Source organism: Anolis carolinensis, chromosome 6, assembly GCF_035594765.1.
Source record: "Anolis carolinensis isolate JA03-04 chromosome 6, rAnoCar3.1.pri, whole genome shotgun sequence".
In the NCBI taxonomy this organism is placed as follows: Eukaryota; Metazoa; Chordata; class Lepidosauria; order Squamata; family Dactyloidae; genus Anolis; species Anolis carolinensis.
Window position 1 is genome coordinate 94281 of NC_085846.1, and position 26273 is coordinate 120553.

A 26273-nucleotide genomic window follows, 5' to 3' on the forward strand; every position below is an offset into this window, starting at 1 on the left:
TACTCCAGAAACTTCATTTTTGTGGCACAGACTATGCCGAATGGGTTGAGACTGGATGATGAGAGATTCATTGGGAAACTAGAGCGAGATGTGCTGCAGGATGTCCCTCAAAATCAAAGTTTGTGCAGTTTAATAGAATTTCCCCATGTTTTTTTATGATAGTACCAATTAGGACATGACAGTTATAATCTAGGAACAAAAATTGTTTTATGAAAAGGTGGGATTTAGGGAATCGAGAGGCACCATCACTCCCCTTCCCAGGCACAAAAGCCACACCTTCCCATCCAGGCATGGATACTATATCAGGTCTGCCCAACTTGAGACCCTCCAATTCCCAGAAGCCCTAGCCCAGGGGTCCCCAAACTATGGCCCGTGGGCCACATGCGGCCCATCGCATACACCTTTCCCGCCTCCTCCCTCGCCTGGTGCGCGCCTTCCAAAGCTTTGCTTGAGCTTATAACAGTATTTTAATTACTTAATAATAATAATAATAATAATAGAACTTTATTTCTAGACCGCCCTCTCTCCCCAGAGGGACTCTGGGCGGTTAACATACATATAAACAGCAAACATTCAATGCCACAATTTCATTACTAATATCAAAAGTATAAAATGACCATAACATATACATTATAATAAAAATTCCACATTACAAAAAACAATAAATTTAAACATAACAACCAGTAAAAACATTATTGCACAGAGCGAGCATATATTAAGGGGTGCTTTGCTAGTGCTTTTGGTGCACAAAGGCAGAAGGGGGTTGGACTAAATGGCCCAAGGGGTCTCTTTCAACCCTCTTTATTATTATTATTATTATTATTATTATTATTATTATTATTATTATTATTAACTTTGAGGCTGTATTTATTCCCATTTTGGTTTTTTTACTTCAAAATAAGATATGTGCAGTGTGCATAGGAATTTGTTCATAGTTTTTTTTTAAACTATAGTCTGGCCCTCCAATGGTCTGAGGGACCGTGAACTGGCCCCTGTTTAAAAAATTTGGGGACCCCTGCGCTAGCCAATTTGTTCAACAGCCAGGAATTCTGGGAGCTGAAGTCAAAAACACTTAGAGGGCCACATGTTGTGCAGGCCTGCTCTCTCTCTATAAGCCTACCCAGGTTTTAAGATCGTGAAGTGCTTTCTCAGCCTTATTTCCTTCATAGAGAGCCTCTTTCGCCTGCATCTGGGCCAGGGAAAAAGCCCAACCTCTATCTGCAAGAAAACTAGAGCTGCAGATCTCAAAATAGCATCCTTAGAGCCAGGCAGGATGAGGACGCGGGCCTGGTGCCCCACATATAAGTGCCGCTGGGCGACCCACACGGGAAACAGGTCCAGCTCATTGGAGGTGCCCCTCCGCCCTGTAAAAATGCAAGGCCAGACTTTGGCCCCCGAGAAAGGGATCTTGGAGTCTGAGTGGAGCACAAGCTGAGCAGGAGCCAAGAGTGTGATGCAGCAGCCCAAAAGGCCAATGTGGTTCTAGGCTGCATCGTGGACCATCTAGTCCAGCCATGATCAAACCTGGGCCCTCCCTCCAGGTGTGTTGGACTCCAACTCCCACCATTTCTAACAGCCTCAGGCCCTTTCCTTTTCCCCCTTTTATCTTTGACCAGATAAAACACATTAAAACCAAATAATACAATATAATACAGTAGAGTCCCACTTATCCAAGCTAAACGGGCCAGCAGAAGCTTGGATAAGCAAATATCTTGGATAATAAGGAGGGGTTAAGGAAAGGCCTATTAAACATCAAATTAGGTTATGATTTTACAAATTAAGCACCAAAACATCATGTTATCCAACAAAATTGACAGAAAAAGTAGTTCAATACGCAGTAATGTTATGTTGTAATTACTGTATTTATGAATTTAGCACAAAAATATCACGATATATTGAAAACATTGACTACAAAAATGCCTTGGATAATCCTGAACCTTGGATAAGCGAGTCTTAGATAAGTGAGACTCTACTGTAATAACTATTTTTCTATCCTGCCTCCATCTCGGTGCAGGGACTCGGGATGGTTAACATAGGGCCAAGACAAAGACAAATGATAAACATGGACTTTACATGACCGGTACAAAGATTTATTGAGGATTCTGGATGAATGGATTCTAATCTTGGACATGCTTAAAATTTTATATAATGTGATTTTATTTTGCAATGGTATCTGTTTTATATGAATTGTTGTTTTGTAGATTGTTTTATATGAATTGTTGTTTTTACATTGTTTTTAGGCACTGAATTTTTGCCTATTTATTGTAAGCCGCTTTGAGTCCCCTCGGGGAGAAAGGCGGAGTAAAAGTGATGTAAATAAATAAATAAATAAACAAACTAAAATACATGTAAAAACAGCATCTTTGACCAGATAAAATACATTAACACCAAATAATATAATATAGTAACAGTAAAAACCCAGGACTAAATACCCAGGACGTTCTGGACAATTTTACGTAATCTTATTGCTCTCAGATACCATATCAGCTGTGACATATAATGTCACCAAATTCTGCACAGCTGCAATTAAAATCCGGCAGATGATGATTGAGAGCCAAAAGAACTAAGTACCATCTATAGAATAGAGTTGGGAAAGCAGATATAGACCACTATTTATAGTTATAGGTTGTTATTTACAGTTAGGGGTATCCCCCCCCCCATGCCATCCCCACTCCCTTCCTTTAGACTCCCCCCGGATGATCCTGTGAGTTGAGTTCGGTCTTAATGGTACTGGTATATGATCTTCAGCCTAGATTTTAAATTTTGTCAAGGATTCAATTTTATAATGGTTTTTATTAATGTTGAAGTTTTTAGCCTAGATTTTAAATTTTGTCAATGATTCAATTTTATAAGGGTTTTTATTAATATTGAAGTTTTTATCCTAGATTTTAAATTTTGTCAATGATTTAGTTTTATTAATTGTGAAGTATATAACCTCTCGGATTTTATATGGATGTACGGGACTGGGTGCCCTTGATATGAGCTGGTCATTGACCGTAATAAAAGTTTACATTACATTACATTACAGTAAAAACCAATTTAAAACATGGAATGATGACTCGTGTTGCACCTTGAGTGCTCTGTGATCTGTCTCAAGACCCTTTGGGAGATGGTGGTGGGGTACAAAGGAAAGTTGTTTATTATTATTATGACTATTATTATTATTATTATTATTATTATCTGTCAGGAGGGTCCGGACGGTGTCTCTCTGCCTGGCAGAAAGGAGGGGGTTGGACTGGATGGCCCTTGAGTCTCTTCCCCTTCTGTCTTTCTAACTGGTCCAGGGGCTGCAATGCCTGCCCACCTGCCTGCCTGTGGAACTAGAGAAGGAATGTGGGAGGAGTGGGAGGCGGCAAGGAGGCCAAGGCAGCCCTCAATTCCCTGCTTGGAGGGCGGCCGTGAGTCAGTCTGCGGAGGAAGGAAGGAAGAAAGAGAGAGGGAGGAAAGCTGGCAGCGGGAGCCCCCCCTTGCCATGCCCCACTCATTCTCCTCATTGAGAAGCATGGAGCCCTCCTCCCTTAGCTGGACTGCAGGAGGTCCATCCGACTCAGAGCCCCTTCTCCATTACGTCCAAAGCTCTCCAGCCCCAAAGCAATAAGGAAGGGAGGAAGGGTGGGGGGGGGGGGGGGAGTGCGGTGTGAGACCGCTTCTCAGGACAGGGTTACCGAAATGAGCAAGGGTTTGGGAGCAAAGAATCCCAAAGGGGGTTTGACTCAATGGCCTTTGGGGTGTCCTCCGATTCTTGGGGGGGGGGGACACCAAGGGGAGGGGAAGAGAGCCCCCCCCCCCCCCCGCCTTGCTTCCAACCTCACCCCCTTCATCCCTGTCTGCCTTTTAATTACAGGTCACCTGCCAGTAGCCGGCTTCTAATCGGGTTACACAAAACCCCCAACTAAGGAGATTTCTGGGGGCAGCTGAGGAGCCGGTTCTTGCTGGCAGGTCACTGGGACAAAAAGGGGGGGGGGAGAAGGCAGAGAGAGAGAGAGAGAGAGAAAGAGGGGACGGGAGAGAGAGGCCCCAGGCCAGCCTCCCCCAGGACACACCAGCCGAGGACCCTAGAGAAGCCCTTCTGCGTGGGAAGGCCCCAATCCCTGGGCCCCCTCCCCAGACACCTGGACCTGCCAGGAGGGAGGGAGGGAGGGAGGGAGAGAAAGAAAGAAAGAAAGAAAGAAAGAAAGAAAGAAAGAAAGAAAGAAAGAAAGAAAGAAAGAAAGAAAGAAAGAGGAGAAAGACGTTCTTGCACCAGAATTAGGGATGAAGAAGCAGCAAAGCCCCCCCCCCCCCTTCCACGAAGAGCGTCCCACTCAGGCTGCCTCGTCTCCATGGCAGCCTTCCTTCTTCCTGGAGGAGACAAGGCAGCAGCACTGGCGGGCTCCACTCTCTGCACTCCTAGAGCTGCCTCTTTTGGGGGAGAAGACCCCTCCCATGCACTGCCAAGAGACCCCCCCCTCCCCCAATGGCTGGCTGGCAAAGAGGAAGGAAGGAAGGAAGGACGGAAGGAAGGAAGGGGAGACGATTCCAAGGCCAGACATCTCAGGAAGGCTGCTACAGCAGAACCCCTTCCTCACATGAGAAAGAGGGGAGGGGGCTCCGTCTCTTATCATTTCCGAATAACCAGCCTTTCCTTTCCTCTGGTTGGCTGTCTTTTGGGCAGAAGTCAGCACATTTCTTTTGCAGAAAGAGGTGGAAATGGAAAGCAGGAGAGACCAGGTGCAAGGGGAGAAACGAGCCGGGACACAAAGCAACAGGTGTTCATTCACTGGGGTGGGGAGGGGAAGAGGAGAGGGGCCCTTCCTTCCCTCCTTCCTTCCTTCCTTCCTTTCTTCCTTCCTTGTTCCCAGGACCAAATAATACCCACCACCATCTCCCAGAGGGACTTGGGGCAGCTTACAAAGCACTCAAAGGTGCAAACACACAAAATATAGAAATTACAGAAACAATAACATAAAATGTGTTGTCGAAGGCTTTCATGGCCGGAATCATGGGGTTGTTGTGTGTTTTCTGGGTAAACCTCACAACCTCTGAGGATGCCTGCCATAGATTTGGGTGAAATGTCAGGACAGAATACTTCTGGAACATGGCCATACAGAAAACAGTAATATAAAATAATAACAACCCAACATAAATATCTCACTTCACAAAATGCTCTAGTTAAAAACAGTATCTGCAGGTATAAAACAACAATAGTCAACCTCAGTCATGTAAAGTGCTTGGTGATACCTATGGTCCTCACATATATTCATTAAAGGCATCTAATAGTAATAGTAATAATAATTTAATGATCATCATCATCTATATACAGTAGAGTCTCACTTATCCAAGCTAAACGGGCCAGCAGAAGGTTGGATAAGCGAATATCTTGGATAATAAGGAGGGATTAAGGAAAAGACTATTAAACATCAAATTAGGTTATGATTTTACAAATTAAGCACCAAAACATCATGTTATACAACAAATTTGACAGAAAAAGTAGTTCAGTACGCAGTAATGTTATGTTGTAATTACTGTATTTACGAACTTAGCACCAAAATATCACAATATATTGAAAACATTGACTACAAAAATGGCCTGGATTATCCAGAAGCTTGGATAAGCGAGTCTTGGATAAGTGAGACTCTACTGTATATAAAAATGTAATGTGTGTTTTACTATGGAGCAAACAACAAAACCACTGAACCAAATCACATCAAATTTGGCCACAAAAGACATAGTCATCCAAAATATGTCTTTCAAACAAAAAACCCTAGAAAAATAAAGTCCAAATTAGAGGACCCAGCCTTCCAAGCAGCAAGCCTATTCCATTGTATTCCAGCTCACCAAACAAGGATTCGCATAGGAAGAAAATGGCCAGGCTTTGAGGCTGCAAGGCTATTCACTGCTATTCCACCTGGCCAACAAAGCATTCCCATAAGCCACAACAACGCGTGGCTGGGCACAGCTGGTCATCATCTAAATATGGTCGGTGTCCAAACCAATGTGTCTTCTTCAGCTGTGTGCAGAAGGTTTCCAAAGCCGGACAACCTTCCATAGAGAGGGAAGGAGGGGTCCAGGCACCAAGCCAAGGAGGCTGCAGCAGAGGAGGAGGCAAGGGCACCCCAACCTGGCTCACCCCCCCCCCCATTCACTCCAATTCACAGTCTTATCTCTGAATGAAGAGATATGGAGCCTTGAAGGGACAGGAACACTAAGCAAAATTGGCACTCTGTGCATGTGTTGGAAAGGGTAGCTTGTCTTGTGGGGAGCGGCCTGGATTCCTCTCCCTGGGGGGCTTCGTCCCTGACTTTGCACTCAAGAGTGTCCCAGGCGCCCCCTGCCTTTGCCACCCCCCAACCAGCCAGGCCGGGAGGCTTCCAAAGCGCTTAGTCACCTGGAGGCAGGTGAGCAGGTTGGGGCAGGCTGGGGCCCCTCCCTGAGCAAAGAGATTGCAAAGAGAGTGGCCCCGCCCCGTGCATGTGCGCACTCCCGGAGAGGAGAGGCAGGAGTGAAGGATCTGGGCCAATGCAAGGCAAGGAGGCCTCTGCAAGACAGGTGAAGCACACCTGTGGGTGCAAGGGAGGGGTCCTGCCCAGGTCTGGGGTCCACCTTCCATCACTCAGCACCCCTGAAACGCCATACAGAGCAGGCATGGGCCAACTTGGTCCCTCCAGGTGTTTGGACTCCGACTCCCACCATTCCCAACAGCCTCAGGCCCTTTCAATTCCCCCTTGGGCCCAACCAAGAACTCATGAAGTCATCCCCTTGACACCTGGGCTAATTTTGTCCCTCCGGGTGTTTTGCACTCCAACTCCCACCATTCCCAACAGCCTCAGGCCCTTTCAATTCCCCCTTGGGCCCAACCAAGAACTCATGAAGTCATCCCTTTGACACCTGGGCTAACTTTGTCCCTCTCCAGGTGTTTTGGACTCCGACTCCCACCATTACCAACAGCCTCAGGCCCTTTCAATTCCCCCTTGGGCCCAACCAAGAACTCATGAAGTCATCCCTTTGACACCTGGGCTAACTTTGGGTGTTTTGGACTCCAACTCCCACCATTCCCAACATCTTCAGGCCCTTTCAATTCCCCCTTGGGCCCAACCAAGAACTCACGAAGTCATCCCTTTGATACCTGGGCTAACTTTGTCCCTCTCCAGGTGTTTTGGACTCCAACTCCCACCATTCCCAACAGCCTCAGGCCCTTTCAATTCCCCCTTGGGCCCAACCAAGAACTCATGAAGTCATCCCTTTGACACCTGGGCTAAATTTGTCCCTCCAGGTGTTTTGGACTCCGACTCCCACCATTACCAACAGCCTCAGGCCCTTTCAATTCCCCCTTGGGCCCAACCAAGAACTCATGAAGTCATCCCTTTGACACCTGGGCTAACTTTGGGTGTTTTGGACTCCAACTCCCACCATTCCCAACATCTTCAGGCCCTTTCAATTCCCCCTTGGGCCCAACCAAGAACTCACGAAGTCATCCCTTTGATACCTGGGCTAACTTTGTCCCTCTCCAGGTGTTTTGGACTCCAACTCCCACCATTCCCAACAGCCTCAGGCCCTTTCAATTCCCCCTTGGGCCCAACCAAGAACTCATGAAGTCATCCCTTTGACACCTGGGCTAACTTTGGGTGTTTTGGACTCCAACTCCCACCATTCCCAACATCTTCAGGCCCTTTCAATTCCCCCTTGGGCCCAACCAAGAACTCATGAAGTCATCCCTTTGACACCTGGGCTAACTTTGGGTGTTTTGGACTCCAACTCCCACCATTCCCAACAGCCTCAGGCCCTTTCAATTCCCCCTTGGGCCCAACCAAGACCTCATGAAGTCATCCCTTTGACACCTGGGCTAACTTTGGGTGTTTTGGACTCCAACTCCCACCATTCCCAACATCTTCAGGCCCTTTCAATTCCCCCTGGGGCCCAACCAAGAACTCATGAAGTCATCCCTTTGACACCTGGGCTAACTTTGTCCCTCTCCAGGTGTTTTGGACTCCAACTCCCACCATTCCCAACAGCCTCAGGCCCTTTCAATTCCCCCTTGGGCCCAACCAAGAACTCATGAAGTCATCCCTTTGACACCTGGGCTAACTTTGGGTGTTTTGGACTCCAACTCCCACCATTCCCAACATCTTCAGGCCCTTTCAATTCCCCCTTGGGCCCAAACAAGAACTCACGAAGTCATCCCTTTGATACCTGGGCTAACTTTGTCCCTCTCCAGGTGTTTTGGACTCCAACTCCCACCATTCCCAACAGCCTCAGGCCCTTTCAATTCCCCCTGGGGCCCAACCAAGAACTCATGAAGTCATCCCTTTGACACCTGGGCTAACTTTGGGTGTTTTGGACTCCAACCCCCACCATTCCCAACAGCCTCAGGCCCTTTCAATTCCCCCTTGGGCCCAACCAAGAACTCATGAAGTCATCCCTTTGACACCTGGGCTAACTTTGGGTGTTTTGGACTCCAACTCCCACCATTCCCAACAGCCTCAGGCCCTTTCAATTCCCCCTTGGGCCCAACCAAGTACTCATGAAGTCATCCCTTTGACACCTGGGCTAACTTTGGGTGTTTTGGACTCCAACTCCCACCATTCCCAACAGCCTCAGGCCCTTTCAATTCCCCCTTGGGCCCAACCAAGAACTCATGAAGTCATCCCTTTGACACCTGGGCTAACTTTGTCCCTCTGGGTGTTTTGGACTCCGACTCCCACCATTCCCAACAGCCTCAGGCCCTTTCAATTCCCCCTTGGGCCCAACCAAGAACTCATGAAGTCATCCCTTTGACACCTGGGCTAACTTTGTCCCTCTGGGTGTTTTCGACTCCGACTCCCACCATTCCCAACAGCCTCAGGCCCTTTCAATTCCCCCTTGGGCCCAACCAAGAGCACATGAAGTCATCCCTTTGACACCTGGGCTAACTTTGGGTGTTTTGGACTCCAACTCTCACCATTCCCAACAGCCTCAGGCCCTTTTCTTTTCCCCCTCCGCCGCTTAAGCGGCGGAGGGGGAAAAGGAAGGGGCCTGAGGCTGTTGGGAATGGTGGGAGTTGGAGTCCAAAACACCCAGAGGGCTGATGTATATCAGAAACTGAGCACTTCCTAAGGACCCTGTTTCCACTTCCTGTCTGCCTTGCCTGGACCAAGAAAGGAGGAGATGGGAGGGGGCAGGCTTCATTGCATTGGGAGCCCAGGCGTGAGAGGGGGGCTGTAATTCAATCACGGAGGGAGGGAGGCCAAGGCAGCGGCGGCAGCAGCAGGCAGTCAACAAGTTCTCCCTAGCAACAAGGCGGAAGGGAGGATGAATGCGAACGAACGCGGGCGGCACAGAGATCTCCCTTTCAAAGAGGGGCCAAGGCAGGGGGACCTGGGCAGCAGGAAAGCAGGCAGGCAGGAGGCCCCAGGCCGAGGCACGTGCCTCAGCCCAGAGGGACGGATGAATGGACAAAGAGGTGGACAAACAGAGAGGGAGAGGGAGAGGAAGAAGCAAAATGAGGGAGGGGTCCTTCTGTGTGCCTTAAGTAAACCCCATTAAATGCCCGAGCAAGGCCAACCCCCCCCCCAGCAGCAGCATTGCCAGATAGGGAAGGACCCCCTCGCCAGCCCCCAAATGGCCACAGAAAGGAAAAGGGGAGAAGGCCCTGTCCAAAGCCAAGAGAAGGATTTGGGGGAGCAGGAGGGTCCTACGGGGAGCAACAGGCCCAGGGGTCTCCCTGAAGACATGGGCAATGGCCCGAGCAAGGCCACCCCCCCCCCCCCCCAGCAGCAGCATTGCCAGATAGGGAAAGACCCCCTCGCCAGCCCCCAAATGGCCACAGAAAGGAAAAGGTGGAGAAGGCCGTGTCCAAAGCCAAGAGAGGGATTTGGGGGAGCAACAGGCCCAGGGGTCTCCCTGAAGACATTGGCAATGGCCCGAGCAAGGCCAACCCCCCCCCCCAGCAGCAGCATTGCCAGATAGGGAAGGACCCCCTCGCCAGCCCCCAAATAGCCACAGAAAGCAAAAAGGGGAGAAGGCCGTGTCCAAAGCCAAGAGAGGGATTTGGGGGAGCAACAGGCCCAGGGGTCTCCCTGAAGACATTGGCAATGGCCCGAGCAAGGCCAACCCCCCCCCCCCCAGCAGCAGCATTGCCAGATAGGGAAGGACCCCCTCGCCAGCCCCCAAATAGCCACAGAAAGCAAAAAGGGGAGAAGGCCGTGTCCAAAGCCAAGAGAGGGATTTGGGGGAGCAACAGGCCCAGGGGTCTCCCTGAAGACATTGGCAATGGCCCGAGCAAGGCCAACCCCCCCCCCCCCAGCAGCAGCATTGCCAGATAGGGAAAGACCCCCTCGCCAGCCCCCAAATAGCCACAGAAAGCAAAAAGGGGAGAAGGCCGTGTCCAAAGCCAAGAGAGGGATTTGGGGGAGCAGGAGGGTCCTACGGGGAGCAACAGGCCCAGGGGTCTCCCTGAAGACATGGGCAATGGCCTGAGCAAGGCCAACCCCCCCCCCCCCCAGCAGCATTATTGCGAGCTAGGGAAGGACCCCCTCGCCAGCCCCCAAATGGCCACAGAAAGGAAAAGGGGGAGAAGGCCGTGTCCAAAGCCAAGAGAGGGATTTGGGGGAGCAGGAGGGTCCTACGGGGAGCAGCAGGCCCAGGGGTCTCCCTGAAGACATGGGCAATGGCCCGAGCAAGGCCAACCCCCCCCCCCCCCCCCCCAGCAGCAGCATTGCCAGCTAGGGAAGGACCCCCTCGCCAGCCCCCAAATGGCCACAGAAAGGAAAAGGTGGAGAAGGCCGTGTCCAAAGCCAAGAGAGGGATTTGGGGGAGCAGGAGGGTCCTACGGGGAGCAGCAGGCCCAGGGGTCTCCCTGAAGACATGGGCAATGGCCCGAGCAAGGCCAACCCCCCCCCCCCAGCAGCATTATTGCCAGCTAGGGAAGGACCCCCTCGCCAGCCCCCAAATGGCCACAGAAAGGAAAAGGTGGAGAAGGCCGTGTCCAAAGCCAAGAGAGGGATTTGGGGGAGCAGGAGGGTCCTACGGGGAGCAACAGGCCCAGGGGTCTCCCTGAAGACATGGGCAATGGCCTGAGCAAGGCCAACCCCCCCCCCCCCCAGCAGCATTATTGCGAGCTAGGGAAGGACCCCCTCGCCAGCCCCCAAATGGCCACAGAAAGGAAAAGGGGGAGAAGGCCGTGTCCAAAGCCAAGAGAGGGATTTGGGGGAGCAGGAGGGTCCTACGGGGAGCAACAGGCCCAGGGGTCTCCCTGAAGACATGGGCAATGGCCTGAGCAAGGCCAACCCCCCCCCCCCCCCAGCAGCATTATTGCGAGCTAGGGAAGGACCCCCTCGCCAGCCCCCAAATGGCCACAGAAAGGAAAAGGGGGAGAAGGCCGTGTCCAAAGCCAAGAGAGGGATTTGGGGGAGCAGGAGGGTCCTACGGGGAGCAGCAGGCCCAGGGGTCTCCCTGAAGACATGGGCAATGGCCCGAGCAAGGCCAACCCCCCCCCCCCCCAGCAGCAGCATTGCCAGCTAGGGAAGGACCCCCTCGCCAGCCCCCAAATGGCCACAGAAAGGAAAAGGTGGAGAAGGCCGTGTCCAAAGCCAAGAGAGGGATTTGGGGGAGCAGGAGGGTCCTACGGGGAGCAGCAGGCCCAGGGGTCTCCCTGAAGACATGGGCAATGGCCCGAGCAAGGCCAACCCCCCCCCCAGCAGCATTATTGCGAGCTAGGGAAGGACCCCCTCGCCAGCCCCCAAATGGCCACAGAAAGGAAAAGGTGGAGAAGGCCGTGTCCAAAGCCAAGAGAGGGATTTGGGGGAGCAGGAGGGTCCTACGGGGAGCAGCAGGCCCAGGGGTCTCCCTGAAGACATGGGCAATGGCCCGAGCAAGGCCAACCCCCCCCCCCCAGCAGAAGCATTGCCAGATAGGGAAAGACCCCCTCGCCAGCCCCCAAATGGCCACTGGCCCTTTGCAGAAAGGAAAAGGGGGAGAAGGCCAAAGCCAAGAGAAGGATTTGGAGGAACAGGAGGGTCCCACAAGGAGCAACAGGCCCAGGGCCCTCCGTGGGGGGGCGGGAGGGGTCTCCCCAAAGTCCAGGGCAATGGGGGGTCTGGGGTCTGAGGGCCAAAACACCCAGAGGGAAGCCAAACGTCCCCATATTATTTATTTGCCCGATTTCTGCCCCACCTTTCTCACCCCGAAGGGGCCTCAAGGCGGCTTACACATGGCACAATTCGATGCCCCGAAACACATATAAAATTAAAGCTTAAAATATTAAATATTGAAGAATTTAAAACATAAAAATTTAACACATTACTGACGCCCGGGTTCGACCACATTACAAACAGTTGAAAATCATGCCATTCAAAAAATCATGGTCTAAGGCCATTCCGGAGTCATTATACATATTAGTCATCCATTACTGTACTGCACAGTTATCCCAAAGCTTGATCCCAGAGCCAGGTCTTCACTTTCCTTCTGAAGGCCAAAAGGGAGGGGGCTGATCTTATATCGCTGGGGAGGGAGTTCCACAGCCGAGGGGCCACCACCAAGAAGGCCCTGTCTCTTGTCCTCGCCAGCCACACTGGCGAAGCAGGTGGGACCGAGAGCAGGGCCTCCCTGGATGATCTTAATCTACAAGGTAGTTCATAAGGGGAGATATGTTCGGACAGGTGAGCTGGGCCAGAACCGTTTAGGACTTTGTAGGCTAAAGCCAGCACTTTGAATTGTGCTTGGTAGCAGACTGGCAGCCAGTGGAGCTGGCTTCCACCTGCACTTCCCCCGGAGTCCATGACAAGAAGGCAAAACCCTTGGCAGCCATGTTGCCCTCTTCCTTGAAATGGAAAGCGATGGTGCCCCTTCCTTCTCTGCTCTCCACCCCCTCCCCAAACTACTTCCACCCAGGTGCTCAAATGACACTGCAGATACCATGAAGGAGGGGGCTTGAGAAAGAGGGAGCAGCCCAACCCGCAAGCCTTTGCAGGCAGTGAAGATGTGGCCCTCCGGATGTTGTGGGGGCCACCGACAGCAACCTCAGCCTCACTTACAAACAGTGAGGCATGTTAGGAGCTGCAGTCTGCTGCCGGATTCCCTGCTCTGCTCAGAAGGGGCCTAAAGCTGGTCTGGCCCCTCGGGGTTCTCTCTGACAGCAGCAACTCCATGGCTTGGCTCTGCCCCTGCCCCACTGGCCTGGGAAGCGCCAGATCCTCTGACTGACCCAGGCTAATCTTCTGACCTGGGTGAAGCCTCACAAGGGGTGCTGAGTGAGGACTTGGAAGAGGTTGGCTGCCAAAGAGGCAACTCAAGGAGGAAGTGGTGCTGTGGTCATATGAAAGGAAGGAAAGAAGGAAGGTGGGCACTCTCTTGTGACCCAAATAGGCTGAGCCTGTTTGCCCAAGGCTTTCTAGGCCCTAGCTCCACTCCTTTTCTGAAGATGGCCATGAGGACAAAGCCCCATTCCTGCTGCCAGGCTCAGAGGATTCTCAGCCGAGGGGTCCTTCCAGCAGGATGGCACCCCAGTGGATGGCACCGTCCTCCCACGGGCTTTGTGCCAAACAAGCCCCTCTCGACTTCCCTCTCAGATAACGGCATGTCATGGGGTTGATGATTGATTGTTGATTATATAGTATATCCTGTCTTTTTGCATTCCCTTATGTACGTGTTATGATTTCATTTTGTTGTAAGCCGCCTCAAGTCCTTTTGGAGAGGGGGAGGGACGTAAATTATTATTATTATTATTATTATTATTATTATTATTATTATTATTATTATTATTATTAGATCCCCCAAAGCTGCCTCTTCCACAGGTCCCAAGGGAAGCCACGGCGTCAGCTCCAGGAGACACGCAGGCGGGCAAATCACGGACAAGATTGCCCCCTCACCTCTTTGCCCCTTTCCTTCCTTCCTGGTTTGCACTGTTTGCTCAGGGCCCTGCTGCTGTGGCTGCGATGGCACTTCCTCTGGCCTCGGCCCAACCCTGGCCGCACCCTGGACAGCTAGTCCCAGCACACACCTTGGTCTGCACTTAGGAAGCACCTGGCTGCTCCTTGGACAGGAAACATCACCCCAAGAGCAGTGGGACTCTGTCCATGAAGTAGTTCCCTCCTTGCTAATTTTGGAGAGCATGAACCTCCCAAAATCAGGCAGGGCTGCCTCTAAAGCTGTTCCTCAGGCTTAAGGTTCCCCTCCCTGTCAAACAGACCAAAGGTGTGGAACACCTTTGCCTTCTCTGCAGGTGTGTAGAAAGAACGCCAGGACACCTGCCGAGAGGTTGCCCAAGACACCTCTGTCTCCTGGGGAAAGGAGCACCCCGCCTCTCAACAGAGTGGTTCTCTTTAGAAGGAGCCACCCACAGAATAATTGTCCCTCTTTCATAACCATAATAATATCCCATAGTTAGAAGGGTCCCCCAGAGAACATTAGATCCCGAGCTTCTCTTCCCTATACAGTAGAGTCTCACTAATCCAAGCCTCGCTTGTCCAAGCCTCTGGATAATCCAAGCCATTTTTGTAGTCAATGTTTCCAATATATCGTGATATTTTGGTGCTAAATTCGTAAATACAGTAATTACAACATAACATTACTGCATATTGAACTACTTTTTCTGTCAAATTTGTTGTATAACATGAAGTTTTGGTGCTTAATTTGTAAAATCATAACCTAATTTGATGTTTAATAGGCTTTTCCTTGATCAGTCCTTATAATCCAAGATATTCGCTTATCCAAGCTTCTGCCGGCCCGTTTAGCTTGGATTAGTGAGACTCTACTGTATATCAGGCGTGTGTTTTGGACTTCAACTCCCACAATTCCTAACAGCTGATCGGCTGTTAGGAATTGTGGGAGTTAAAGTCAAAAACATCTGGAGGGTCCAAGTTTGCCCATATGTGATATATATGTTCCTTTCTCTCTAATGCATAATAATACAACTGGGGTGTTGCGGGCTTTCCAGGCTATATGGCTATGTTTTAGATAGAGCATGGCCATACAGCCTGGAAACCATACAACACCCTAGTGATTCTGGTCTTGAAAGCCTTCAATAATACAATAATACTACTGCTGTTTGAATTGGTTAATTCTATCTGTTCAGAATATCACTACAACAAAATGAATGCAATGTATTCTATTTTACTATTACTGGGTTGCCATGTTAGTATATTTTATTGTGACTGAAAGTCTCTCTTTTCTGCTTTTCTGTTTTTTCTTCTTCTCTGTAGATAGAACTTGCCTTCTAAGGGTTTGAAATAAATATACAACATAAAAGCATCTGAAATCTTAAAAACAAAAAGGTATAAACATATTTCAGCTAAAGAATGGGAATTCTTTAGTCACAAGGTTGACTTAATTGCCAGTTTTAGGTTATAGGACAACTGGGATCTTGTTCCACAAGTTGGAATTATAGTAGAAAGCAAGAAGGAATACTATACTGTTGAAGGCTTTCACGGCTGGAATCACTGGGGTGTTGTGTAGTTTCTGGGCTGTGTGGCTGTGTTCTAGCAGCAGAAAATGGAAAGCACACAACACCCCAATAAGGGATACTAATCTTCCATAGCCTGGAATTTTCTACCTCCTGACTTTCCACTCAAAGAGATCTAATCAGTGAGATTGCATTTCTTGCACCATGTTAGACTAGTGCAGGAACTCACAAGCTTTGGAGTCCCATAGATCTCCTCCTCAAGATGAAAAATATCTTTTAGACCCGTATGATGAACACTCACAAAAAGGAAAAGATTTCAGACACAGGCTTTAAGCTGCCATAAGCATTCCTTTATAAACATGCTTGCACAACAGCCTCCTTTTTCCTTCTCCTGGTCCACATCCCGCTCTGCCCACAGCACGGGCTATTACGGACAGACCCACGGCCAGGCTGTTCTCTCAATGGGGAGAGGGATGCAATCAGCGGGAGCATTGTGCAAGCTCCCTGGTGTGATCCTGAGAGCGAGGAGGGAGGCGGCGGCCTTCCAAAGGGCTCCTCTGACTCCAATTCTGCTGACTAGGCGCAGCAGGCAAAGCGGCCCAACCTGCAGCAGCAGCAGCAGCAGCCCTGCCTTTTTCAAAGAACAGACAGATACGAGGTGGGAGCGGGAGAGAGAAGCAATTAAGCGGAGAGCCTGATAAGAAAACAACCTGGGAGAAAGCGGCGCAGCGAGCGACAGGTGAAGAGCAATGCTCCGCCCCCAACGGGCCGCCCACACTCTCTGTGCAACACTCATGCTCTGTGCAGCCATCCAGGCCCTGTGCACCTCTCACTGCAACTCCCATCAACCTCTCACCTGCTCCCTGGCACACTGTCCTTTCAGCAGGAAGAGGAAAAAGCCATAGAGAAAGCCTGTGGTTTGGAGGGGGCCTCCCTGTCTGGCAGAAGGAGGTTGCACTGGATGGTCCTTTCCAACTCTACAATTCTATGGTTCTATTATTAGTAGTAGTATTAATATTATTATGCAGAAGCCTGATGGTCATCTGTCAAAAGGACAAAATCAAGCTTGCCTCCCTGCCTGGTAGAAGGAGGTTGGACTCAAGGGCCTTTGAGGTCTCTAGGATTCTATGGTTCTATTAGAAAGCCGATCCAGGCAATTAACAGGCCAGAGGTAGCAAAATACATAGCTACAAAAACTGCAAGACTGCAATTGGACAATCACATTCCCTTCTGCCAGCCAGCAAAGAAAGCAAAGGCGCAAGCTTGATTTTTCTTCTCCCTGATACACTATTATTTTCTATTTTAAAAATTTATTTTACAGAATGAAAAATATTATATTTTTTCCGCCCTCAAATGGGTCAAAGAAAGTATCTATTCTTTTCTAAGCCCATATGGATTTAATTTCATTTATGTACATAGATCTAAAAAGGCCGTTTTCTCAGTTCAACGTATTGTGTTCTAGCGAAAAGCTGAACATTAATTACCCCAAAACAAAGGTGATGGTGTTTGGAAAAAGACACAGTTTGAATGTTCTATCAGTAGTCACCGGATCGAACAATGTCATAAATTTACGCACCTGGGCATCCATTTTACAGAAATCTTCTAATGTAATGCTCTGCTTATAACCTACTGATTCAAGTGTTCTACTTGACCACTTCTATCTATTGTATGTGGGACTATAATTCCCATATATACTAGATAGCACAGCAGTATTGGTTGGGGCTAATGGTAATAGTAATAATTGTTTTATTTCTTGCCCACCTCTCCTAAGCAGGAGCTGGATGGCCATCTGTCAGGAAGGCTTCCACGAATTCCTTCCGGAAACAAGTGTGAGGCAGCTAGCAGAATTCCCCCCCCCCCCCTCAAACATACACACCTAGTGTGCGCGGCCTGCTACAGATGCACTTGACACAGACCCAGGCGCATTACTAAAGTTACAAGAAAGACACAAGGGAAGCCTACAAGCTGAATCCCACTCCCCATTTTACAGCCATGCTGCAAGGTGCAGAAACGGATGGGCATGTTTTCCCCTTGAAGACAAGCTCCTTGGAAAGACTGGGTTGCAAGGGGAAAGTGACCGTGGGTTGCGTGCCATTACTTTCTCTCCAAAGCAACCCAAAAACTGAGCATATGAATGATAAGAGAGGGAGGGATCCCTGCCTGGCTCCCAGTGCCTCCCACTTAAAACTGAAAACTGTAGGAGGGCGGGGAGGAAGGGAAGGAGTCTCCAGGGAAGAACAAGGACAAATAGGCTGAGAGAGAGCTTTGATCCTAGAGCTGTGACTATGTGGTTTCACACTGATTCGGCATTAGGGCAGGCATGGGTAAACTTCAGCCCTCCAGGTGTTTTGAATTCCAACACCCACAATTCCTAACAGCCTGTCTGTTTTTTTAAAAAGGCAGGGCTGCTGCTGCAGGTTGGACCGCTTTGCCTGTGCCTAGTTTAATCTCTGTTTTGTGTTTTTTAGCATGTGTTTCATAGAAACACATTTTAATATGTGTATTTGTAGTATTTTTACAATGTTTATGTATTTGAGCCATGAAGAGAGGCAGATAAGAAATAAAATAATAATAATAATAATAATAATAATAATAATAATAATAATAATAATAATAGGGCTGTGGAGTGGGTTTGCCATTGCCGCTTTGATTCTCCCTTGTGGAGAGAAGAAATAGTGGGATATAAATAAACATAATAATAATTCGCCCTTTCTATTAGTCCCCTTTGGGAAGATAAAGTGGAGTATAAATAATATTATTATTATTAAGAGAGAGGGGGAGGGAAGCAATAGTGATTAGAAGGTAGAAGCAGGGGGGTGTTTTAAAGTGGAATATAATTTTTTTCAAATTATTTATTTTTACCCTATTTATATCCTGCCTTTCTCTATCCCAAAGGGGAATCAAGGCAGTTTACATATGGCAATTATTTGCCCTCTCTATTATTGTTAGGGGTTGTGCAATAGTGATTAGAAGGTAGAACAAGAGTGGGTGTTTTAAGAGAGTGGGTGTAGAACAAGAGTGGGACATTATTTATTTATTTGAGAAATGTATATCCCGCCTTTCTCTGAGCACAGACCCAAGGCAGCTACAACAGAACCAAAATAAAAATACAGTACAAAAGTTAAAACAACCCCTAAAATCATAAATATTTGAAACAAGAAACGTAAGTTGAAATCATATAAGCTTTAAAACCAAAATAAAAATCCACAGCTTCCCTACAACTTCTTAGGCTTAATTAAACGTGGAATAAACATAATAATAACAATACTGTAATAACAATTTGCCTTCTCTATTAGTCCCCTTTGGGAAGATAAAGCGGGGCATAAATAGATATTGTGTTGTCAAAGGCTTTTATGGCTGGAATCACTGGGTTGCTGTGAGTTTTCTGGGCTGTCTGGCCATATTCGCTCCTGACGTTTTGCCCACATCTATGGCAGGCATCCTCAGTGGTTGTGAGGTCTGTTGGAAACTAGGCAAGTGGGGTTTGTGTATCTGTGGAATGATGTGCAAGGTGGAAGAGAGAAGGAACTCTTGTCTGTTAGAGGCAGGTGCGAATGTTGCAATTGATCACCTTGATTAGCATTGAATAGCCTTGCATTAATGGCCTTTCCACAGATATACAAACCCCACTTGCCTCATTTCCAGCAGACCTCACAATCTCTGAAAATAGCTGCCATAGATGTAGGCGAAACGTCAGGAGAGAATGCTTCTGGAACATGGCCAGAAAGCCCGGAAACCTCACAGCAGGAGAGAGATAATAAAACCAAGCAAGGCAGCTACGGTGTCCCAGAAGGCTCAAAAAGCGCAATGCCAAGAGGAAGGGAGGCCAGGGCATTTTGTGCAGCAGAAGCAACGAGAGTGGAGGGAGGGAGGGAGACAGGAAGTGGGGAGCTGAAGCAAATGACCCTTGACCCCTTGACCCCTGACCCTGCTCACCCTGAGGGCGGAGAGGTCGATGTCGTCGAGGCTGCGGGCGGGGGCCGGGTCGGCCATTCTTCCTTCCTTCCTTCTTCCTTCCCTTCCTTCTTTCCTTTTCCTTCAAGGCTGCGGCCTAGTCGCTCCCATCCTCCTCCTCCTCCCTCGCACCTTGCTCTTCGCCTTCTCGCTTCGACTGACTGACAGGAAAGCACTTGCGCCGCACTGCGCCTGCGCAGCACAGTGGAAGGGCGGGGACTCCCCTGCGCATGCGCGGATGGGGGGAAACTGCTTATGCGCGCCAGAGCCGGCGTTACTCTCCGTGGGCGGGGACTCCTTTGCACATGCGCCGTGGACGCTCATCCGCAGAGGGGAGGGATAGGAAAAGTACGCATGCGTGTCAGAGCTGGCTGAACACACACACACACACTCTCTCTCTCGGTGGGCGGGGAAAAAGAGATCGCGCATGCGTACCACAGCTTGACCGACCGCACCACGGGCGTGCGCACAACGAGGCTGAAGCCTTCTTCAGGACGGAACGGGGAAATCCCCGGATGAAACTAAGTAAGGCAAGGAGGAACGAGGCAGAGAAAAGCCGGCGCATGCGTACAAAGCAGTATCCAGGAGGGAAGGCGAAAAGGGCTTTCCTCTGCTGCTGCTTCTTGAATGCGCAGGCGCGGAAAAGGGAAAGAGTGGCGGAAGGGCTTAAAATCAAGTCGATCGGCAGCGCCATGACAGGGGAGGGGCTAATTGAGGCGAAATGAGAAAGGGATAGAGTGTGGCGGAAGTGAAGCCACACTCTTAAGAGTGGCCCGAGGACGCATGCGCGGTTGAGAAAAGGCGGGAAACCACCTCTTTCTTCAATAACAATGGAAGATGAAAATGCCACTCTTGGTAATTTTCCCCATATCTTTGCAATACAAATTAAATGGCTAATAATAATAATAGGAAGACAGTTCCATCTTGTCTTCTGTGCCATCAGCTGGAGGCCCCTCCCCCCAGTAACATGGTATGCTAATAATATATTTTATTTATTTACTACATTTATATCCCGCCCTTCTCACCCCGAAGGGGACTTAGAGCGGATATAAATATAAGTATTATATATAAATATAATATTATTCATATATGTATATATAACTATAATATAATAAATAATAAATAATATATTGTATATACATATATTGATGATAATAAGGTAATGCAATATAATAATAATAATACAATATAATAATGTTAATTACATGTTACATATTACATGTAATATTGCTAATAATATTACAGTATAGTGGTATAGTACAATATAGTAATATATAATGCTAACATTGTGCTATTCTAATAATATAAAACTGTATGTAAGTATTATTTATAAGCCGCTCTGGGTCCCCTTTGGGATAAGGACAGGATATCAATGTAGTAAATAAATAATATAATAGTATAATGTAATGCGATATAATTATAATACAATATAATAATGTTAATTATATATTATATATTACATGTAATACTACTAATAATATTACAGTATAGTGGTATAGTACAATATAGTAATGTATAATGCTAATATTGTGCTATGCTAATAATATAATACATTCTTTGTATGTAAATATTATCTGTAAGCCGCTCTGCATCTCCTTCGGGGTGAGAAGGGCGGGATAGTACAATATATATGTATATTTTATATGTTTTATATATATGTATATGTATGTATATATTTACACACACACACACACATATATATATGTGTGTGTATGTGTATATAAATATATATATACACAATATAATTTACAATAATATACAATAATTATAACATATTGTATATACATATAATACTCATAATATTATATTGTAATACAATATAATACTAATAGTACAATATAATAATATTATAGATTATATTTTACATGTAATATTACTAATAATATTACAATATATGGATACAGTACAATATAGTAATTTATTACCAGTATTGTACTATGCTAATAATATTGTATGCAAATTTAATTTGTAAGCTGCTCTGAGTCCCCTTCAGGGTGAGAAGGGCGGCATATAAATGTAGCAAATAAATAAATATAGTAATATATAATGCTAATATTGTACTATGCCAATAATATAATGCATTGTATGTAAATGTATTATTTGTAAGCCGCTCTGAGTTCCCTTCGGGGTGAGAAGGGCAGGATATCAATGTAGTAAATAAATAATATTAAAATAATAATAAAACTACGGAAAACCCTCCTCTCTTTCAGGGCTAAACCCGCAATGATATACATGGAGCACACATTTGCAGGGAGAGGCCTCTGGAAATGAACTGCCACGAAAGAGACTGCACAGCGAAAAGGCAAATGTATTTATTGCACTCATCAACGAGCAAGAAGCACCCGGAATATATTGCAGCATAGAAAAGGCACCGTATGGCTTTTAAGGTCCATTCAAGAGAGCCAAGCCCCCCAAAAGCAGCAGTAAGTGATACTTAAGGCAGAACATTGTACTAGATATGTGCAAACTTCAGCCCTCCGGGTGTTTTGGACTCCAATGCCCAACATTCCTAACACCCTCAGGCCCCTTAAATTAAATTGAAAAAAAAATCCAAAGTAATTTATGAATGTAATTTATGAATGTTTAGTATCTTTAAACAGTTTGAACAGTTATAAACTAACATAAAAAGCCAAGACACTTCAAAATACAAGTTCACAGGCAAAGACCACCGTAAGCAATGGTCTTTTCACAGCAACCAAGCTACACATGCAGGGGTGTATATTAGTTCAGAATGTATGTACGATTTGTTATGTATTTAATGAAAACTGAGCTATAAAGTGGGGTTAAGCTTCCACTAATTATTTGGCACACATGTAAAATTTTCCTATAATTGGCAAATTAACCCAATGCAGTATGGTTTATTAAAAGTAATAAACTCTCACACTGAGACTGCCAATACCAGTTCAGACATGATCCTGACAAATGGGAGATTTCAAAAGTGTGTTCAAAACAAACATAACTTAACTCCTGATAATAACTTTAGTTATTAATACTTTTCTTCAACACTAAATATTGGAATATGGCTCACTGCAGAAAAAAGGTACAAACAGATTTTAGAACTATGCCAGGCACAGAAATATCAAATCAGTCCCATGGAACTTATGCCCCACTTTGTTAAAAATATCTTAAATTTTTAAACTAAAAAAAATCCAAAAGAGTAATTTAGGAATGTTTAGTATCTTTAAACAGTATGAACAGTTATAAACTAACTTGCTTAAGCAGCCGAGGGGGAAAAGGAAGGGGCCTGAGGCTGTTAGGAATGCTGGGAGTTGGAGTCCAAAACACCCGGAGGGCTGAAGTTTGCCCATGCCTCGCCTACACTGACAATACAATGCAGTTCAAGCTTCCACTGCAAGGCACTCTGTGGAATACAATACAGAGTGGGAAAATAATTCATGTTCAGAATCCCAAAAATAATAATAATAATATACAAAAATATTTTTAAAATAGTGTTTCCAAGCTTCCGCGCATCGGAAAGCCATAAGATGTGGTTCTGAAGCTACAGCGATAGGAGTTGGAACATGTGGCTCTGGGATGTAAACAATGGGAAGGAAGGAAGCGTAGTGGTCAGCTCCCGCATCCTGTGACCTTCTGGAATGTTTTGAAGAGAGTGATGGTCAAGAGGGCTTGATACACATCTGGTTCTCATCCAGGTGTGCGCAGTGCTGGTGTGAACGGAGCAAGGCTGGACACGGCCCGACAGTCCGGCTGAAGTTGGTGAAAGGCAGCACCGTGTCCTTCAGAGCAATGGTCAACGGCAGCATCCAATGGCGAAGTCCCAGGCAAAAGTGCGGCTTCATGTCCAGACCTCGACGGGGATCATGCCCTCCTTGCTCCCGAGGGGTGGCAGGAGGGACTCCTCGGCCAGGAAGTCCAGCGGGAAGCGCACCAGGTGTCCCTTGACCTTCTGCAGCTCGTCCCGAGCGATGATGGGACTGGCCGAGGACAGGCTCTCCACGGCCACGTACTCCCGCAGGACACGCTGGGACGGGACCGCATCCGTGGGCAGGCAGCGGAAGACCTGTTTCGCCACAAGGTAAGAAGGAGGGATAGGAAGGAAGGAAGGAAGGAAGAAGGAAAGGAGGATGGAGAGAGGAAAGGAGGAAGGGGATACAGAGAGGAAAGAAGGAAGGACAGAAGGAGGATGAAGAGAGGAAAGAAGGATGGATGAAAGGGAGGGAGGGGGAAATGGAGGAAGGAAAGAATGAAAGTGATAGAGAATAGAAGGAAGGATGGATGGATGGAAGGAAGGGAGGGAGGAAGAAGGGGATGATGAAAAGAGAAAGGGAGGGAAGGGATAGAGGAAAGAAGGAAGTTGAGTGGAGAGGAAGGAAGGAAGTACAGAAGGAGGATGTAGGGAGGGTGGGTGGGTGGATGGATGGAAGAGAGAGGAAAGAAGGAAGTTGGGTGGAGAGGAAGGGAAGTGGAGAGAGGAAGGAAAGAGAAGGGAGGAAGGGAGGGAGAAAAGGAAGGAAGGGGGAAGGGAGGGAGGGTTGGGGATGGAGAGAAAGGAAAGAAAGAAGGAACAGGAAAAAAGGAAAGGAAGGAAGAAGGATGGAGAGAAGAAGGAAAGAAAAAAGGGACGGAGGAAGAGAAAAAGGAAGGAAGGAAGAAGGAAAGGAGGATGGAGAGAGGAAGGAGGAAGGGGATACAGAGAGGAAAGAAGGATGGATGAAAGGGAGGGAGGGGGAAATGGAGGAAGGAAAGAATGAAAGTGATAGAGAATAGAAGGAAGGATGGATGGAAGGAAGGGAGGGAGGGAGGAAGAAGGGGATGATGAAAAGAGAAAGGGAGGGAAGGGATAGAGGAAAGAAGGAAGTTGAGTGGAGAGGAAGGAAGGAAGTACAGAAGGAGGATGTAGGGAGGGTGGGTGGGTGGATGGATGGAAGAGAGAGGAAAGAAGGAAGTTGGGTGGAGAGGAAGGGAAGTGGAGAGAGGAAGGAAAGAGAAGGGAGGAAGGGAGGGAGAAAAGGAAGGAAGGGGGAAGGGAGGGAGGGTTGGGGATGGAGAGGAAGGAAGGAAAGAAGGAACAGGAAAAAAGGAAAGGAAGGAAGAAGGGTGGAGAGAAGAAGGAAAGAAAAAAGGGACGGAGGAAGAGAAAAAGGAAGGAAGGAAGAAGGAAAGGAGGATGGAGAGAGGAAGGATGGAAAGAAGCAAGGGAAGTAGGGAGGAAGGGGATACAGAGAGGAGAGAAGGAAGGACAGAAGAAGGATGGATAAAGGGAGGGAGGGGGAAATGGAGGAAGGAAAGAATGAAGGTGATAGAGAATAGAAGGAAGGAAGGGAGAGAGGAAGGGAGGAAGGAAGGGGGATGATGAAAAGAGGAAGGGAGGGAAAGGATAGAGGAAAGAAGGAAGGAAGGGGATAGAGAGGAAGGGATACAGAGAGGAAAGAAGGAAGGACGGAAAGAGGATGGATGGAAGGGATAGAGGAAAGAAGGAAGAAAGGGATAGAGGGAGGAAAGAAGGAAGTTGGGTGGAGAGGAAGGAAAGTGGAGAGAGGAAGGAAAGAGAAGGGAGGGAGAAAAGGAAGGAAGGGGAAGGGAGGGAGGATTGGCGATGGAGAGGAAGGAAGGAAAGAAAGAAGATAGAGAGGGGAGGGAGGGAGAGAGGAAGGAAGGGAAGGAAGAAGGATAGAGAGAAGAAGGAAAGAAAAAAGGGATGGAGGAAGAGAAAAAGGAAGGGAGGAAAAGGGATGGAGAGAGGAAAGAAGGGAGGAGGATGGAAGCAAGGGAGGAAGGCAGGAAGGAGAGAGGAAGGGAGGAATGGGGATAGAAAGAGGAAAGAATGAAGATGGGAGCGAGAGAGAGAGAGAGGAAAGAAGGAAGGAAAGGGGATGGAGAAAAGGAAGGAAGGAAGGAAGATGGAGAGAGGGAAAGCCCTGGCACAGTTAGATATATCCTTGTTCTTTGAAACAGGAAGCACCCTCATAGGGGGAGGCCTCTCAGCCTCAAAGCATCTTGGAGAGCGTGGCTGGCCTTCTTCCAAAGAGGCTGGGGGGCTCTCTCGTGGGTGGGCGGCCTGTTCCTGTCTGGTGGGGTTCAGAGGACCCTAGAGCCCACCCCCACCTGCCAGCCAGGAAGGCACTATCCAAGCCCTCCCGGCAGAGAGCCGCCCAGCCTCTGCTAGACAACTCTTGAGAAGGAGGCTCCTCTGGAATCTCAGTCAGAAGGATATTCTGCTGTCAAAGGGCTTTGCCCACAAGGAAGTTCTTCCCCATGTTGTGGTGGGATCTCCCCACCTCCGTGTTGGGCCCTCCAATGGCATCAGCGGCACCCACCTTTTCGTAGACGTCGGCGTTGGAGGAGGCCCGTTTTTGCCAGACTTCGTGGAAGAAGTGGTCACTGACGGGGTCCTGGATCTCAGGGTCACGGTCGCCGGACGCACCCAAAACGCACCTTCCGGGGAGGAACAAGAGAGAAAACAGTGAGCCTCTAGATCAGGGCCCTCCCTCCAGGTGTTTCGGACTCCAACTCCCAGCATTCCTAACAGCCTCAGGCCCTCGGGGAAATACGGTCACGAAGATAGGAGGGTCCCGAACCATTTGAGGCTTTGTAGGTGATTTTTTTTTTCATGTCAGGAGCAACTGGAGTTGCTTCTAGAAGTGAGAGAATTGGCCGTCTGCAAGGATGTTGCCCAGGGGACGTTGCCCAGATGTTTTGATGTTTTACCATCCTTGTGGGAGGCTTCTCTCATGTCCCCGCATGGAGCTGGAGCTGAGAGAGGGAGCTCATCCGCGCTCTCCCCGGGTGGGATTCAAGCCTGGCAGCCTTCAGGTCAGCAACCCAACCTTCAAGTCACGAGGCTTTTATCCCCTAGGCCACCGGAGGCTCCATCAGGTGTAGGTGATAACCTTATTGCGCCAAATTGCTATATATGTGTGTGTGTAAAGAAATCCTTGCAAAGTTGCTTGCAAAAGATCTCTGCAAAAAGGGGGCTGAGCTTTTGCAGAGTCAAGCCACGCCT

At 48.1% G+C, this 26273-nt stretch overlaps 2 protein-coding genes and 1 long non-coding RNA gene across 11 annotated transcripts in view; 1 reads left to right on the plus strand and 2 right to left on the minus strand.

The window, feature by feature from the left end:
* The window catches only part of mink1 (misshapen like kinase 1), a 90272-nt gene extending 70818 nt beyond the window's left edge, over window positions 1-19454 (minus strand). For 4 of the 6 annotated variants that reach the window (XM_062957679.1, XM_062957681.1, XM_062957678.1 and 1 more), the window contains exon 1: window positions 19292-19453. In XM_062957679.1, the coding sequence (XP_062813749.1) occupies window positions 19292-19348 (57 nt within the window). In that variant the 5' untranslated portion in view covers window positions 19349-19453. Of the gene's footprint in view, window positions 1-19291 lie in introns of all 6 variants that reach the window. The other 2 variants (XM_062957682.1, XM_062957680.1) reach the window with 1 other exon arrangement.
* Window positions 19455-19705: 251 nt separating this feature from the next.
* Window positions 19706-23623, plus strand: LOC134292512 (uncharacterized). Of its 2 annotated transcripts, none has more exons than XR_009999755.1 (2): window positions 19706-20164; window positions 21520-23623. It is a non-coding gene; the product is annotated as an uncharacterized LOC134292512 (long non-coding RNA). The 2 variants fall into 2 exon arrangements; XR_009999756.1 differs by having other exon boundaries at window positions 19706-19834.
* Window positions 21606-26273, minus strand: part of pld2 (phospholipase D2) — a 56494-nt gene continuing 51826 nt past the window's right edge. For all 3 annotated transcript variants that reach the window (XM_062957683.1, XM_062957684.1, XM_062957685.1), the window contains 2 exons: window positions 25588-25705; window positions 21606-23330 (listed from right to left, as the gene is read on the minus strand). In XM_062957683.1, the coding sequence (XP_062813753.1) occupies window positions 23106-23330; window positions 25588-25705 (343 nt within the window). In that variant the 3' untranslated portion in view covers window positions 21606-23105. The remainder of the gene's footprint in view (window positions 23331-25587; window positions 25706-26273) is intronic.